At 39.1% G+C, this 13,538-nt stretch overlaps 1 protein-coding gene across 4 annotated transcripts in view; it reads right to left on the reverse strand.

Moving 5' to 3' along the window:
• LDB3 (LIM domain binding 3) overlaps nucleotides 1–13,538 on the reverse strand; it is a 108,852-nt gene that overhangs the window by 76,392 nt on the left and 18,922 nt on the right. For all 4 annotated transcript variants that reach the window (XM_066191606.1, XM_066191604.1, XM_066191603.1 and 1 more), the window contains exon 3: nucleotides 406–557. In XM_066191606.1, coding sequence (XP_066047703.1) covers nucleotides 406–557 — 152 coding nt within the window. The remainder of the gene's footprint in view (nucleotides 1–405; nucleotides 558–13,538) is intronic.

Consider the following 13,538-nt stretch of genomic DNA (forward strand, 5'->3'; position numbering starts at 1 on the left):
GCACAAATTCTCATGAAGTTCCTCCCATGCACTTGTAACACTTGCTCTGTTTGGTGTCTCCAGAACAGTTGTTCATAAATTAGCCAAACTAAACTGTGCTGCCCATATGAGAATAACCAAAAGAAACATCACTATTGGATTCATTTAGCAGAAGCATGAATGGATATGAGATTACACCTGTATTCAACAGGCTAAATCCCACACACTAAACATAACCATTTGGTTTCTATAGGAATCCATACTGACTTCTACAAGAATCGGAGCAGATTTTGGCTTTTCATCTCATATCTGTGCCATGACCACTTCATATAAATCCAACAGACAGGGATAAAACACTTGCAACCATCAGCCACAAATTTTATAGGCTGTCCTTAGGAACACAGAGTATGAGTTATACCAACATACTTCTGCAGAGTGAGGCTCAGGTTGTGGCTGGCTGATTTGATCTTGTTCTGGGCCTCCAGGTGGGTCATGCTGTCAGTGTTGACTCCATCAATGGCCACGACAAGGTCCCCCTGGTTCATCTGTGACTGTGCTGCCTTGCTGCCAGGGGTGATCTGTGTGGGAAAAGACAAAAGAAAAAGTCTTATCCTGGTAAGTCGTTCTGTATCCAAAACAGTTGAAGAACTCACCCAGAACTATAATACAGAATAGATACAGCTAAAAATACACTAATAGACACAATGATAATTGCATCCATTATTGTATGGGTGAAAAACCAAAATTTATGGAAATCAAACAAATCAAAGTTAACTCACGCTTCTGCAAAGGTCCAGGACTCCATCTGCTTGTCGTTACTTCCATTTTGAGAGGTTAAGCCCAATGTAGTGGTTCCCTTATCACCTATTATCAGTATCTCAAGGGGATAATTATCTCTATATAGCAGCAGTATACAGAGCCATTACCCAGAAGCAGAAAACTAAGGACCCACTATCCACTGTATGATTTAATTGTATTTTTCCTCCTAAAAGCCATTTTTCCCAATTTAATTCATTTTATTGAGGGGACAGAAAATGAATGCATGTGAGTGGCCTTGGGCACACTTTGTTTCTTTCATAGCAAGCTTTAGAGGAAATTATCCTGCTTAACCTTACCCATACACAACTGCAGATCCATTACCAACACAGATTGCTACATACCCATCTCACCAACCTGTTGAACCTCACACTCCAAAGGCCAGCACGCTCAGAAACAAGGAGCCACAATGCTGCAACCACAAACCCAACAACCGACACAACAGTTCAGAAGTTCTGTTTGTTCACTGTGCCAACACATTTTGTTAGCTCCAATTGGCTTGTGAACTGCATCTTCTCTGAACGGACAGCACCCTGATCTCAATTTTACACAGCCCTCTCAGCTTCCATATGGACGACATCAGCACAGTACTAAACCAGAAAAGCCTTCACATACCATCAACCAGACAAATTTGAATGAACACACCAGAGTGTTCAGCACCTGCTTTCAGCACCCAGTACATAAAAAGCATGGATATAAGCTATAGTTCTTCAGTCTTAGAGACTCACTTCCTTACATTCCTCGCTAAAAAAACCCAAGGATAATAAAAAATACTACAACAAAAATTCTGTTCCTTCAGTACAGTGAACACAAAAGAAAGATGTGTTTGATCATGAGCCAAAAGTCCCCTGTGAATTCAGCCAGGCTGAAACCATGACGTGAAATTTCTAGGGAAACCAAAACTCAACCCAAATTCAAACACTTCTAAGTGTTAAGTGAAATTCCTTAACTTGCCTTCCTTAATACCACCTCAAAACACTTATAAATATACACATACTCAAAAAAACCTCCTTCCAAAACAATTCCCTAGACTGTTTGTTTATGCGCTTCACTGGCAACGACAAATAAGCAAAAAAGGAAAAAAACCCTTTCTCAACACACTGTTAAAGGTGCTCAGTATGGAGGCCAGAGGTGCAATTGACAGTGCAGTCTGACAGTTGGAGTGGTCAGTTTACTACAGCACTAGCTCTAGGATCAGAGTGCTAGAACCCACAGCACCCTGCATACTCAGACTACTTAAAAGTAAAGACTACTTTGAAATTAGCCACTGTAAGTAATTACCAGAACTGATTTGACTGGAAGAGACAAGTTTTAATATCTTTTAATTTGAGATAGAAGCAATGAATTCTGTGTTTTCTGAGTGAAGGACAGCCACTGATAGGACGTTCTCATGCAATAGAGTTGATAATGGCACTACTGTTCCCCAGTGTATTTTTCTGGTGTTAAGGAATCAAGAGATGGGGAAATATATTGTGGTAGTTTCAAAGATAGAGTTTTATTCCGCAGTCTAATGCACCCTCACAAGAAAAAAAAAACCCAAAAAACAAAGAAGCCAAAAAACTAAAGATTTGTGTTACAAGCATAGTTTTCCTAACCTGTTATACAAACATTAGTTCCTATGCATTTTATTGACTTTCATTGTGCCCAGTACACAGAATCCAGAAGCCCATAAAGAATATGGATTATTTGTACACCCACATGTGCTTGTATAGTTACTCAAAGATCCTTCCCTGCTCAGTCCCACAAATACGTTGAGAAACAGAATCTGCAATAGAATAAAAGGTAAAGAAAGGGCAAAAAGCAAACCAAAGCCAAACTCAGACAAATTAGTCAGTAAGACTTGAATTCATCAAGTAGGACTTCAGTCTTTTTCAAATTACCCGTTCTTAAATACATAATCTTCACGCATCATTCTTCTAAGACATCACTTTTAACCTCCTCATGAAACATACAAGTTCTTGCCACAGAATATTAACCATGTTGGTTCCAAATTCTGGGACACTCTCCCGCACATAGACCTTTTTCTTGTCAGAAACAAAGACTGGTTTTTGAACATCAGCCCAGTTCCTGAAAGTCAAATATGTCTGCCCTGTTTGGGTATTCTTACTCAACACATCTATCTCTCCTTCCGCTTCCCAGTGATGCTTCAAACAAAATAAGACCAGAGAAGCAGAGCTTCCCCAGACAGGATAACACACTCTAGATCTGGGGCTAGTTTAACACAGCTCTAACACATAGGCTTCCCTCTCACTTTCTCTGACTTCTGCTTTTAGTAGCCCCACACGTAAATGCTATACCTTAAAATAAAGACACAGCAACTACAAACCTCCTAGAATTAGAGTCTATTTAGTGGGATAGGATGGTTGTAATGAGTGACCTAATTTCACTTCTTCTAATGGAGTATTTTCTGCCTAATACCTTTACAAAACACAACCTAAATGAAAAAACCATTTATCACAAGAATCTCTCAAACGAAAGTGGTCAGTAACTCTGATTTTGTGATTTACATGACTTTCTAACTTTGCAACACTGTTTCTGAGGCAAAGAGCTCCAGGAGAACCATACTGTGAAAGACAAGGAAACAGCCTCAATCATGGCTCAGTCAGTCATTATTTAAAAAGGAAATGAAAGGGATTCAGCTTCTTCAACCAAGTATAAGGGTAGCAAATTCTGGGTGGGATTCTTTCATACAATTCTATTTTTTCAATTACCATTTCAAGGGACAGCACTCCACTGATGTCACTTTACCTCTAAAAATCAGCTTATCCTCACTTCACAGACAGCAAGACTCACAAGTACAAAAGATGGATCTAATTTATTGTATCTGCAATTCAGACAAGTAGTAAGTAACAGGAAAGAATTACTTCTTCTCATGGTCTTCCCACTGGTTAAAAGCATGCTAGATTATTTGGTCCTGTTGAATTTTATATAGAAGGCATTATTAAAGACTGGATGCATAATCTGTATGAAACATGAAAATCAAAGCACAAAATAACATATATTTTAGTTAGAACGCCAGAGACATCTCTGTGAGAGTTCCAAGTGAAGCCACAGCATGCATTTCCAGCAGACATTGAGAACAGTCAGTAATTGTTGTGAACAAAATACCAGTGTACAGATGGAGATACAGGGCAGACAGATTTCAAGTGTCAAGGCACATTCAAGACTATCTTGTTCCCATTTCTAAAGATCCAGCTGAAAGGAATGGAATGCAAAGAGTTTATCTTTTATCTGTTGGTATTTTCCTTTGAAAATTCATCTCTGATCTACTAAAATATTTACTAAATATAACCACAAACAGAGAAGAGCTCACTGTGGTTTTGTAAAATCTTCAGTAAATATTTTCTATTTAAAAATAGTTTTTGAAAATAGTTTTGAAGGACAAATGTCAATTAAACCTTAGAAATAGACTGGAAATCCAGATCTGTCTACACAGCAAATTCTACTTTGCTCTAATCTCAGCCTCCCCTCTACTAACAGAAGTAACAAATTTAGAGAAATATACTACTGTCAAGGACAAATACGCATTTTTCAATTTGACCACCAATCTTTTTTTTTCCTAAAACAAATCTCTGGGCAAGTTCTAAACAGAATGATTTCAGCAAACCTTTGTAATAATCTTAACTCACTTGCTCGGGACTACAACATAGCTTTCAGTTGCTAGGTGCTGCAATTGCCTAAATTTAATGCTACAGTGAGACGTTCATCAGAGTTTCAGGGTATAGCTATTTCTGGCAATTGATTTACAACATCCAATCCAGGGTACCACCAACTGATCTGATTTTAATAGTAGCTCTTTAGTGCCTCAAGCCCAAGCACAGATTTCATTTTGAAAAGCCAAGCACCTCACCCCTCCCAGAAAAGCAGCAGTATATGCACTGCTTCAGAGACATGAACTTTCAGCCCTCACAAATTTTCTACAAGATAGACATCTGACTTCCAACATCCGCAGCTTAAAGCTGTTGGCAGGCTGGAAGTATCACATGTTACTTTCAACATACTACAGAGAATTCCTACTACACTCTGTTGTGAGCGGATCTGTACACTGGGTGAATATATAGCACCACAGTGACAGCTGTGCCCTAAAAAAACTCCTCTGCACTGTGTTCACAGTAAATACTACTTAGCAGGAGCTCTGGGAGGCACCGTACAAAGAGCAGCTGCTACACCACCTTGAGAACGGCACATGTTGCCAGCCAAGCCCCTCAACTCCACTCTAAAGGGAAGAGATAGGGATCAGGCAGCATTTGAGTGGATGAGTGTTCAAATACTAATGAGAATATTTGTATAAACAGATGGATGGACACAGTTTTCCTACCCCCAAGGAACTCCTAATTTACAAGGCAGACAAAAATATACAGGAAGTCCTACACAAATGAGAAGCTGTTAATATAGCCTGCACCATTAGCCAGGGCCTCTTTTTCCAGCACCTGAACTGTGCCTGTCTCCGTCCTACCCTCAACCCCAGAATCAAGAATTTATATTTTCTGCTTCTCATTTAAGAACAACACTTCAGAGAATCAGATATTCACTAGCACTAGAAATGTGCAAAAGCACAGGGAAAGAATACCCTCTCCTCTTGAAGATCTCTGGAAGAAATAATTAGAAGGAAATATTCTTTTCCATAGTCAGAAAATCAGAGACTATAATGTGTTCTTACAAGAAAAGGACTGGACAGAGACTAAGGAACAGTAGAAAACACAGTATGTTTCCTCTATAGAGAAAACAGCATTTAAATCTCCCTCCCCTATATTTAAGTAAGTATTTTTTTTTGCACAACAAACTCTCAGAGTCATTCTAAGCTCTGAGGCTGTAAGTGCCTGCAAAACTTTCTCACTTTATACACAGGAGCATGACCTACTGAAAGCAGAGACGTGCTTTGAGACCCCACCACAGAACAGTTGCTGAATGCCCACATGAATCCAAGAAATTACCTCTGGACCAGGCACATTGCTTCCTCTCCCATAGTAAGAGAGTTAATTGAGGAAATTTATATTATTTTTTCCACAATGAGTCACTTGCCGTCCCTGTCCCTACAATAAATGTGTAAGAGCTCCGAAGGGAAAATAATTTTTTTTTCTTAGAAATCAACTTTGGACAAGAAAAAAATGCAAAGAAAATGAATAAGACCCACTGGTATAAGCCATCAGGTAGAAATTCACCATTTCATTTGACACATTGCCAGAAGGCACAAAACATAAACAAGGAAAGACACAAACTAGATAACCTATAACATAAAGCAAGCACCCTATGGCCTTTATACCTTACTGTGTCAGAGAGGAGATGAGCAAGACCAGTTAAATGTAAAGACAAGACTGTAAGAAACCTGAAAGTAACATCCTTGCACATATAACTAACCAAACCTAAGGAAAAACTTCCATTTTGCAGCTACCATTTGCCTGCACAACGTCTCATTGTTTTAATTCACTATTGGGCTTTAATGTTGGGGGTTTGATTCCTCCTTTCAGTGGTGTTTCTTTTGTTGCTCAGGTTTGGCTTTTTGTTTTTAGTAAGACAACAAGAACTGCCTTAAATGAACACTCAAGGCATGTGCAAAATACGCCACTGACACCTCGAAGAGATTCCATTTATACTAAACAGAGCTGCACTGGCAAGCTGCAAAGACACTCTGAAGTGGGCTCTTAGGCTCTGCTCCGCCTGTAGCTGGGAAGGGAGATTACAATACATGTGAGAACACCCAAAATAGCTCTAATCTACCTCTCTCGGGTACCAGGAATCAAAGTGCTACAGCAGCACAGAGATTTTGTGGGATGAGCAGTAAAACACAACTCAGGACACCTTGTGCTGAAATCTGTACTCCAACAGCAGAATGGCTAGGGGCACTCAAACCAGCCAACTTACCTCAGCCTCAGCAGTGCCAAGCCAGGCTGGAATGATGCCCCCTTGATTGACACCAAAACTTTCCCTTACACCAAACATCACTCACAAGGCTGCTTTCCATGCACAATATATAGTTCTCTTCAAGGAAGAAGACAGACAGATGATAGCCCCTTCCTGCCAAGCTAACTAGACTCAGGTGATGAAAAAAAGCCAAATGTAAAAGACTTTCAGCTGTGAAATGAAAGGAAGCATATAGGCAGTGCTTAGGGAATTGCCCTAGGCAAGGCTTTGGGGGATGTTTTGAGAGGCAGTGTGAATACACCTGTTCCTATTTGGAAGATCATTTCACTCCCTACCCCACCTCCACATCTGATGGAAAAAAATTTCAATCTTTTGTTAAAAAATATTTAAAAAAAAGGCAATATTGTGCAGATTAGCTTGTTAGAAGCATGACCGCTCTATGTTACACCAGCTATACAGATGATAGTAAAAGAGTGGATGTGGGTTTTAATAAGATGTGTTGGTGTGACTGGAAGGTTACACAGCTCTTTACATCGTGTATGGTATGACTAATAGTAAAATCTCTTCTCCCAATCTTTATCCAAATATAGCTGTTATATCTATTCAGTCTGCTCTCAGTTAGCATCACACACTGTGCCAAGGTAGTGTGTGCTGTGTATCTCACAGGAATTAAATGGAAGCAAAGACGTGAGTCAGATCATGACAAATGTTGATTGTTTTGTTACAACATGCTTTGAGAATAAAGTGAGTGAGTTCTTATTTGGGATCAAGGAGTTTAATAACTGCAATGCAAATCAAAACCAAGAAAAAAACTGAGCTACTGATCCTTAGTATCCTGGCAGCCCCCACGTGTTAGCTGATCTGTCAGCTTCCACAGGACAACCTCCTGCAGCAAATATACACACAGCTTCCAAGTGCCTGCAGGATCAGAACAGCCAAGTTTCTTCAAAGGCTCCCCATCCTCATCCCTGCTTCTCCTTTTCAAATCTGAATTCATTTTAAGGCAGTTGTGTAAGGTGGGATGTTTCTTTGTGTTTCAAGGAGACAGATCTCAGTCATCAATATTGCCTCCCAGATTTTCAGCTTCTTGAATTCTACATTCTGTGCAGCTTTTCAACCTGCTCACAGAAACACAATTTGTCTTGTCTCCCCCTACAACCATTAGCAATAAACTGAGGGGTTTATGTCTTGCTATTGGCCACCATGGTAAGATTTTCTTTTTTTTTCAATTTCATTCTGCTTGATCTATCTCAATTGCATGTAACTAAGATCATTATGCTTTATAATTTTAAAGGGGATTTGATTGGTCCAGCAACAATAAGGCCTGACTAAAAGGGCATTTGAGACAATACTGAAGGTTTAGTTTCGCAGTTAGTGCCTTCAGCCACTTCTGATATTAAGCAACTTAAAATAGCTTTGACTTTGAGCAAGTCCTGAGGTTCTGGCACAGATATGACTGATGTGTAATGACTCCTCTGCTCCTGCACATTTGTAACTTAGGGTACTTATTAAATAGATTCAGACTTACATTTAATTGTTCTTTAAATGCATTTATTTGAGTTCTCTTTGTTTCTGGCCACCAGAATACCAGGGGAGTCATTCTTCCTCTGCTCACTAAAATATGAGCTGCCAGTTTGACACAGCAAACAGCAGTCCTGTCTCTAGATCAGAAGTATTTAGTACTGAGCTCTGTGCTTTGCCTACAGAGGGTAGAACAGCACAGCACACACCAGCTAGCAGCTGTATGAAGGAAGATGAAATGTAACACACGTCCACAGTGGCAGAGCTGCTGAATCAGAACTAAACTTGCAGGAACTGCACTTGGTATCATGCCCTTACTTTCACATCTAAGGTTTTAGGAGGCCATAGTGCCCGGTGTGAATCTGTTCCAAGTGGAGGGCCCAGCATTAAGCTGCCAGCATACAGCATCAACGCCTCCCCAAACACTTCCTTTATTCACAGGAATAACTGCTTTGTACCTGGAGCACACATCCAAGCTCCGTGAGAGAATAAACAAAAGCACAGGCTTCCAATCTTCAGAGAGTGAAGAATTCTTTTTAAGAGCAAAGTGAATAAGAAAGAAGAGAAACAAAGTTCTCCTGAGGAAGTGCAATGCCAATTTCTTCTGTAATAGGTTATATCACATTTAGGGCATAACATGACATCCCAGCAGGATCCCTGGAAATTTAAAGATGGAGCAAGTAAAATGAAATTTTAACACATTTAACAAGTACATAATCTTTTGGACGGTTCTGAAAGCTAGGAAATTGTAGAGTTTGTTTCTTGTACCTGTTAAAATGTAATGCCTTAAACTTTGTTTTCCTAGCGGTGTTCAGTTGAACACAGAGAGGCAACTTCCCTTGGGAAGCCACAGGAACCATATTTGTTTAACAGGAAATGATCTGAACCATTGATATATTCTCAAATCTATAAGGGGAATCTTGTTATATTGAAGATTGTTGTGTTAAAGTAACACAACCTCAACTTCTAAAAAGGAAGGATATTGTTTTTCTTAATTTTCAAAAATGAAATTCCTCCATCTCTGAGGAGGAATGTGGCTATTGCTGGGGACAAGGATTGACCTTTATTGATAGTATGATGATGCCAATGCTGGTTTTGGGCATTTTAATCCATTAAAGTATTGGGTATAGCATTCCTCAAAGATTTCTCACTAAAAGCTTACATAGTATAACAACACATACATCCACGCTATTTTATTTGACAAAGAACAAACCAGTGACATAGATGGTTCTGGAAGGTAAAAGCATCTCTCTAAGCGAATTTTACATCTGTTAGCTTTATAATCCTGCCTTGCATAAGTGCAGTATCTTCCCACACGTTTTTCAGTGGCTTCAGTGCACAGAGCAGTATTAAGCTGACAAGTTTTCAAAGTGTGATTTTCTGTGGGTTTTTTGCAAATAGTATTTTCCATAACTCTCCAATTAAAAAAAAATTCTGACTGTAGAAAGCCTTCCTGTTTCCAGACAAAATAAAATAATAGAAATGAATTGTTGTAACATACTGTCTGCACTGCCTGTAGTTAAAGGCTATTTAAGACTCAATTTTTTTTAAAAAAAGTCAAGTTAAGAGTGAAGAAGTATCATTTACTGAGAAAGATACACTAATTTTTGGTTCAACGACTAACGTTTGTTCAATTTCTGGTCAAAAAGAAGTCAGATCAGCTGGCTGTGCTATACATGAAAGTAACCTAGGCTGAGAGTTGTCTTCTTCCATACAGTACTGCCTCAACAGCTCCCCTTCCCAGCCTGCACCATTTTCTAGGGAGAATTGGAAGTAAACATCTTTTACAAAAATTATACAAAAATCAAAGGCGTTATGCTATGATAATTTACCAAAAGTCTCCATTAAATACAATTATTGTTTATGGGCCAACACATCCCAAAAAGTACAACTGAAAATACTGCTAAGTTACGAAAATGCAACATCAAGAGGGGTGTACTGAAATAAGGTTTTAACAGGAATGTCCCATAAAGTTCAGAAGCCATAAGCAGATTCAGAAGAAGGTTATTTAAGAAATCAAAGATCTCAGCTAGCAAATATTTGCCTATGGTGAATGGCTCTTCATTTAAAGTCATCTTGAATTGGAAGATGCAAGCAATACCATTCACCTTCATTGCACCATGTCTTCTATTTTTATGCCCAAGTTTCAGACTGAAACTTGATTCAAAAATTCCCAACAACTAGAACAAAAGCTCCTTGGGGATATTTCATTCTAGAGAAAGGCAGGAGTCTGTCATCTCCAAACTCTTAATTCAGCAGAGTGCAGAGTGCATGCAGCCTCAATTATCTTTGGATAAGGTACTGGGCTTCTATTTGTATTTTCTGCAGCCTTGTTTGTGCTGACATGTTTTGAATTCCTCACGGAGTTACCCAGCACAGGTGCGTGTGGAGGGGGATTCCAGCTTGCAAAGCCTGTGATCATAACTGGCACTTGAAAGAAGGACTTAAGGCAGGAAGAGAAGCTTGATCAGTTTCCTCTCCAGCTGGCATCCTGCTATGGACAGCCCTTCCCCTTCTGTGCTGCTCACCCTGCTGATTAACAGGGGAGGGTTAGAAAGCTTTCAGTCTCATTGGGAATGCCAAGACATATCCCATCTTAATACATTCTTCAGTTTTATCCTGTGCTACATTCCAGAGGCTCAATTGAAAACATCCATTGTTTTAATCACAGAGAGGATGGTGGGCACCCATCAACTGTGAATGAACACTTTCTGCCAAACCAAAACGCCCCTGCAAAAACCAGTCTGCAGATCGGCCTGTGGGACTGATATTGCTGGTTAGTGATAGTTTTACCTCTTAACTTGGGGACCAACATTTCTGCCAATTCCTTTTTGGGTATTCTGCTTCTTTCCTATTCTATCTCTTCTAGATTTGATGTTCACCACTTACTGGTGTAAGCAGCAACAAGACAGGGCAGTGTTTCTCTTCCAGAGCATGTATGTTTAAAGGGAGTGTTTCAAGAAGGGCCCTGAAGATGCTGACTACATTATGTTCCCCTGACTCTCACTCCTCTGTACATTCCCATTTCTTTCAGGTGACTGCCTGTACTTGGAAACATCAAATATTTCTACCAGTTTTGTAGCACAATCAATGCTTTAGGAACTTAGTGTAGGTATTCCAAAATGGGTTAAGCATTTGTACCTAATAAATGTTCTTAGGTAACAAAAATTAGGAGCAAAAATTGTCTGAAAATCATCATTAGCCTGCTTGGAATACTTAACTAGGCTTTAGACAGAAGAACATGGTTCTGATTCTCAGTTTAAGATACACATTCATGCTCAGTTCAGAGCATAGCCCCTTAAGGATCATTAGGCTGTGTAACTTATGCAGAAGTAACAGAATTAATCTGCAGGGTGCCTCACTTCCATCTCAAAGTTGTACTTTTATCTTTAATTTCTTTAATGATAAGTGCAGATGTTTTTCTCTGCACTGCAAGCAGAGGCTGTAATGAGCTGCATACCTAGTCACAATGACTTTCTAAACTCTGCTTGTCCAAATTAGGAATTTTCCTCTCCTGTTCCAGAGTAAATATGCTAATTATGATAATCTCATTGTGTATTTTGTTAAGAAATAAATGTTCACAGGACATCTATTCAAATCCATGGAAGGAATGTAATCAAGTTCAGAATTTGCCTAAACAGTATTTTCCTTGGCTACACTGGACACTCACTTCTGCAATGGAGCATGTAAAAATAATTGGTTTGGAAGAGGTAGCAACAAAGTTGTCATTTGACCAAGAAAGAATTTCAGAAGGTCTAAGGTAATCTGCATTTCTGTGTCCAGTTTGTCTTTTCCCCTTCATTTGGCACCAAACAAACTGCTGAACAATGAATTGTATAGATGAGAAAATATGACAGTTACTTTAATAGGGATTCCTGCTGCTAGTGAAACCATGATTTGCCTAATACAAATGAGGAATGAAAAGAACACAAAAAAAAAGTTAACCCTCCACTTTGATCTCAAATGAGGACTTGGTTAAAATGCAGGACAATGAGCGTCATCACCGTATTTTATCATCAGGCAAACATCTGAATGACTAAATTAAAGTGACATTTTGGACTGCATAAAGAAAAAATAACTTTAAAGAAGATTGATGTATTCCCTTATACCAGCATGCAAATCTCAGATTCAGCCAGTATTATGACTGATGGAATTATTAAAGTTCTCTGTTCGAGGCAGTTACAGTTACAGTGATATTTTTCAGAGCTGTACACCCACGTGGAAAGAAAGTTTGTAGACATTTTTGAGTTTTAATATGTTGTCAGAGTTTGATCTTGGCTCCCTCTCTAGTTTCATTTTTCACCTGTTTCCTTTTTTTCCTTATATCCTTCTTCCTCTTACAACATCTTGTTCAGTAACCTTGCTTAATCAAGTTTCATTAATCATATTTGCAGAGAAAATATTAAAAAACTGTCAGTGCTGGAACTTTGATGGGATCAACATCAATGCTGTAACAACTGCAATGGCAGCAGAAGACATTTCTCAAAGTGAATATGCACCTATTTAACAAACAGGAGACTTTCCCTTCAGATACCAGGAAGCGGAAATAAATGAAAATTAGGAATGCTTGGATGGTTATTGGACAGCTGTGGAGATTCCTGGGGCAGACAAAAGTGCCAAATGGAGCCGTATTAGTAATCTCTCTTTATCCTAGGATGGGTCTTCTATTTATAGATTTATACAGCCCTTGAAGAAACCGTAAGATTGCACACGTAAATGATACAGGAGCAACACATGCATTTCACATGAAATTGCCTAATAAAATCCAAAGATGCTCCTGAACTTCTAGTAGACCTGTTTTAAATAGTACCACATATTATGTCCATCTGGTTCTCTCAGCAGGTGTCAGGCATTTTCTTGTGAACGGCCTTCCCTCCTGCATTTTTCAGGATTGAAAGAAATTCACCCTCTACCTTCTGGTCACACTTTTCATCTATTTCCCACAGAAAATTCTCAGTAAAGAACTCCTTAATTCCTGATCATACCAGTCAATCTTCTGGGTCATATCCAGTCCAGCACACATTCAAGTGAAAGGAATTCCTACTTCACACAGTTACCCCCTATTCTGTATCTAGAAAGCAATTATTTCATGACACTTCTTTCCAAAGTAAGAACTAGGAAAAGACTCCTACTATTCTGTCTTGCATTGAGTTAAAAGTGAACTAATTTTATGAGGAATGTCATGGTGCTCATGACTGAACATTCACTACTGGAAATAGCAACTTACCTGCAAAAATTTATGAAATTGGAGAGACTCACAAGGCTGCAGAGGAAAACATGAAGCATAGACTGTAGCTGATATCAAAGCTATATGCGTCAACTACTCAGGGAAAACAAAAGTAAGCCTAGATTCATCTAGT

This window comes from Chamaea fasciata, unplaced genomic scaffold (assembly GCF_029207755.1).
Source record: "Chamaea fasciata isolate MVZ Bird 193981 ecotype frontalis unplaced genomic scaffold, bChaFas1.0.hap1 SCAF_9, whole genome shotgun sequence".
Lineage (NCBI taxonomy): Eukaryota > Metazoa > Chordata > Aves > Passeriformes > Sylviidae > Chamaea > Chamaea fasciata.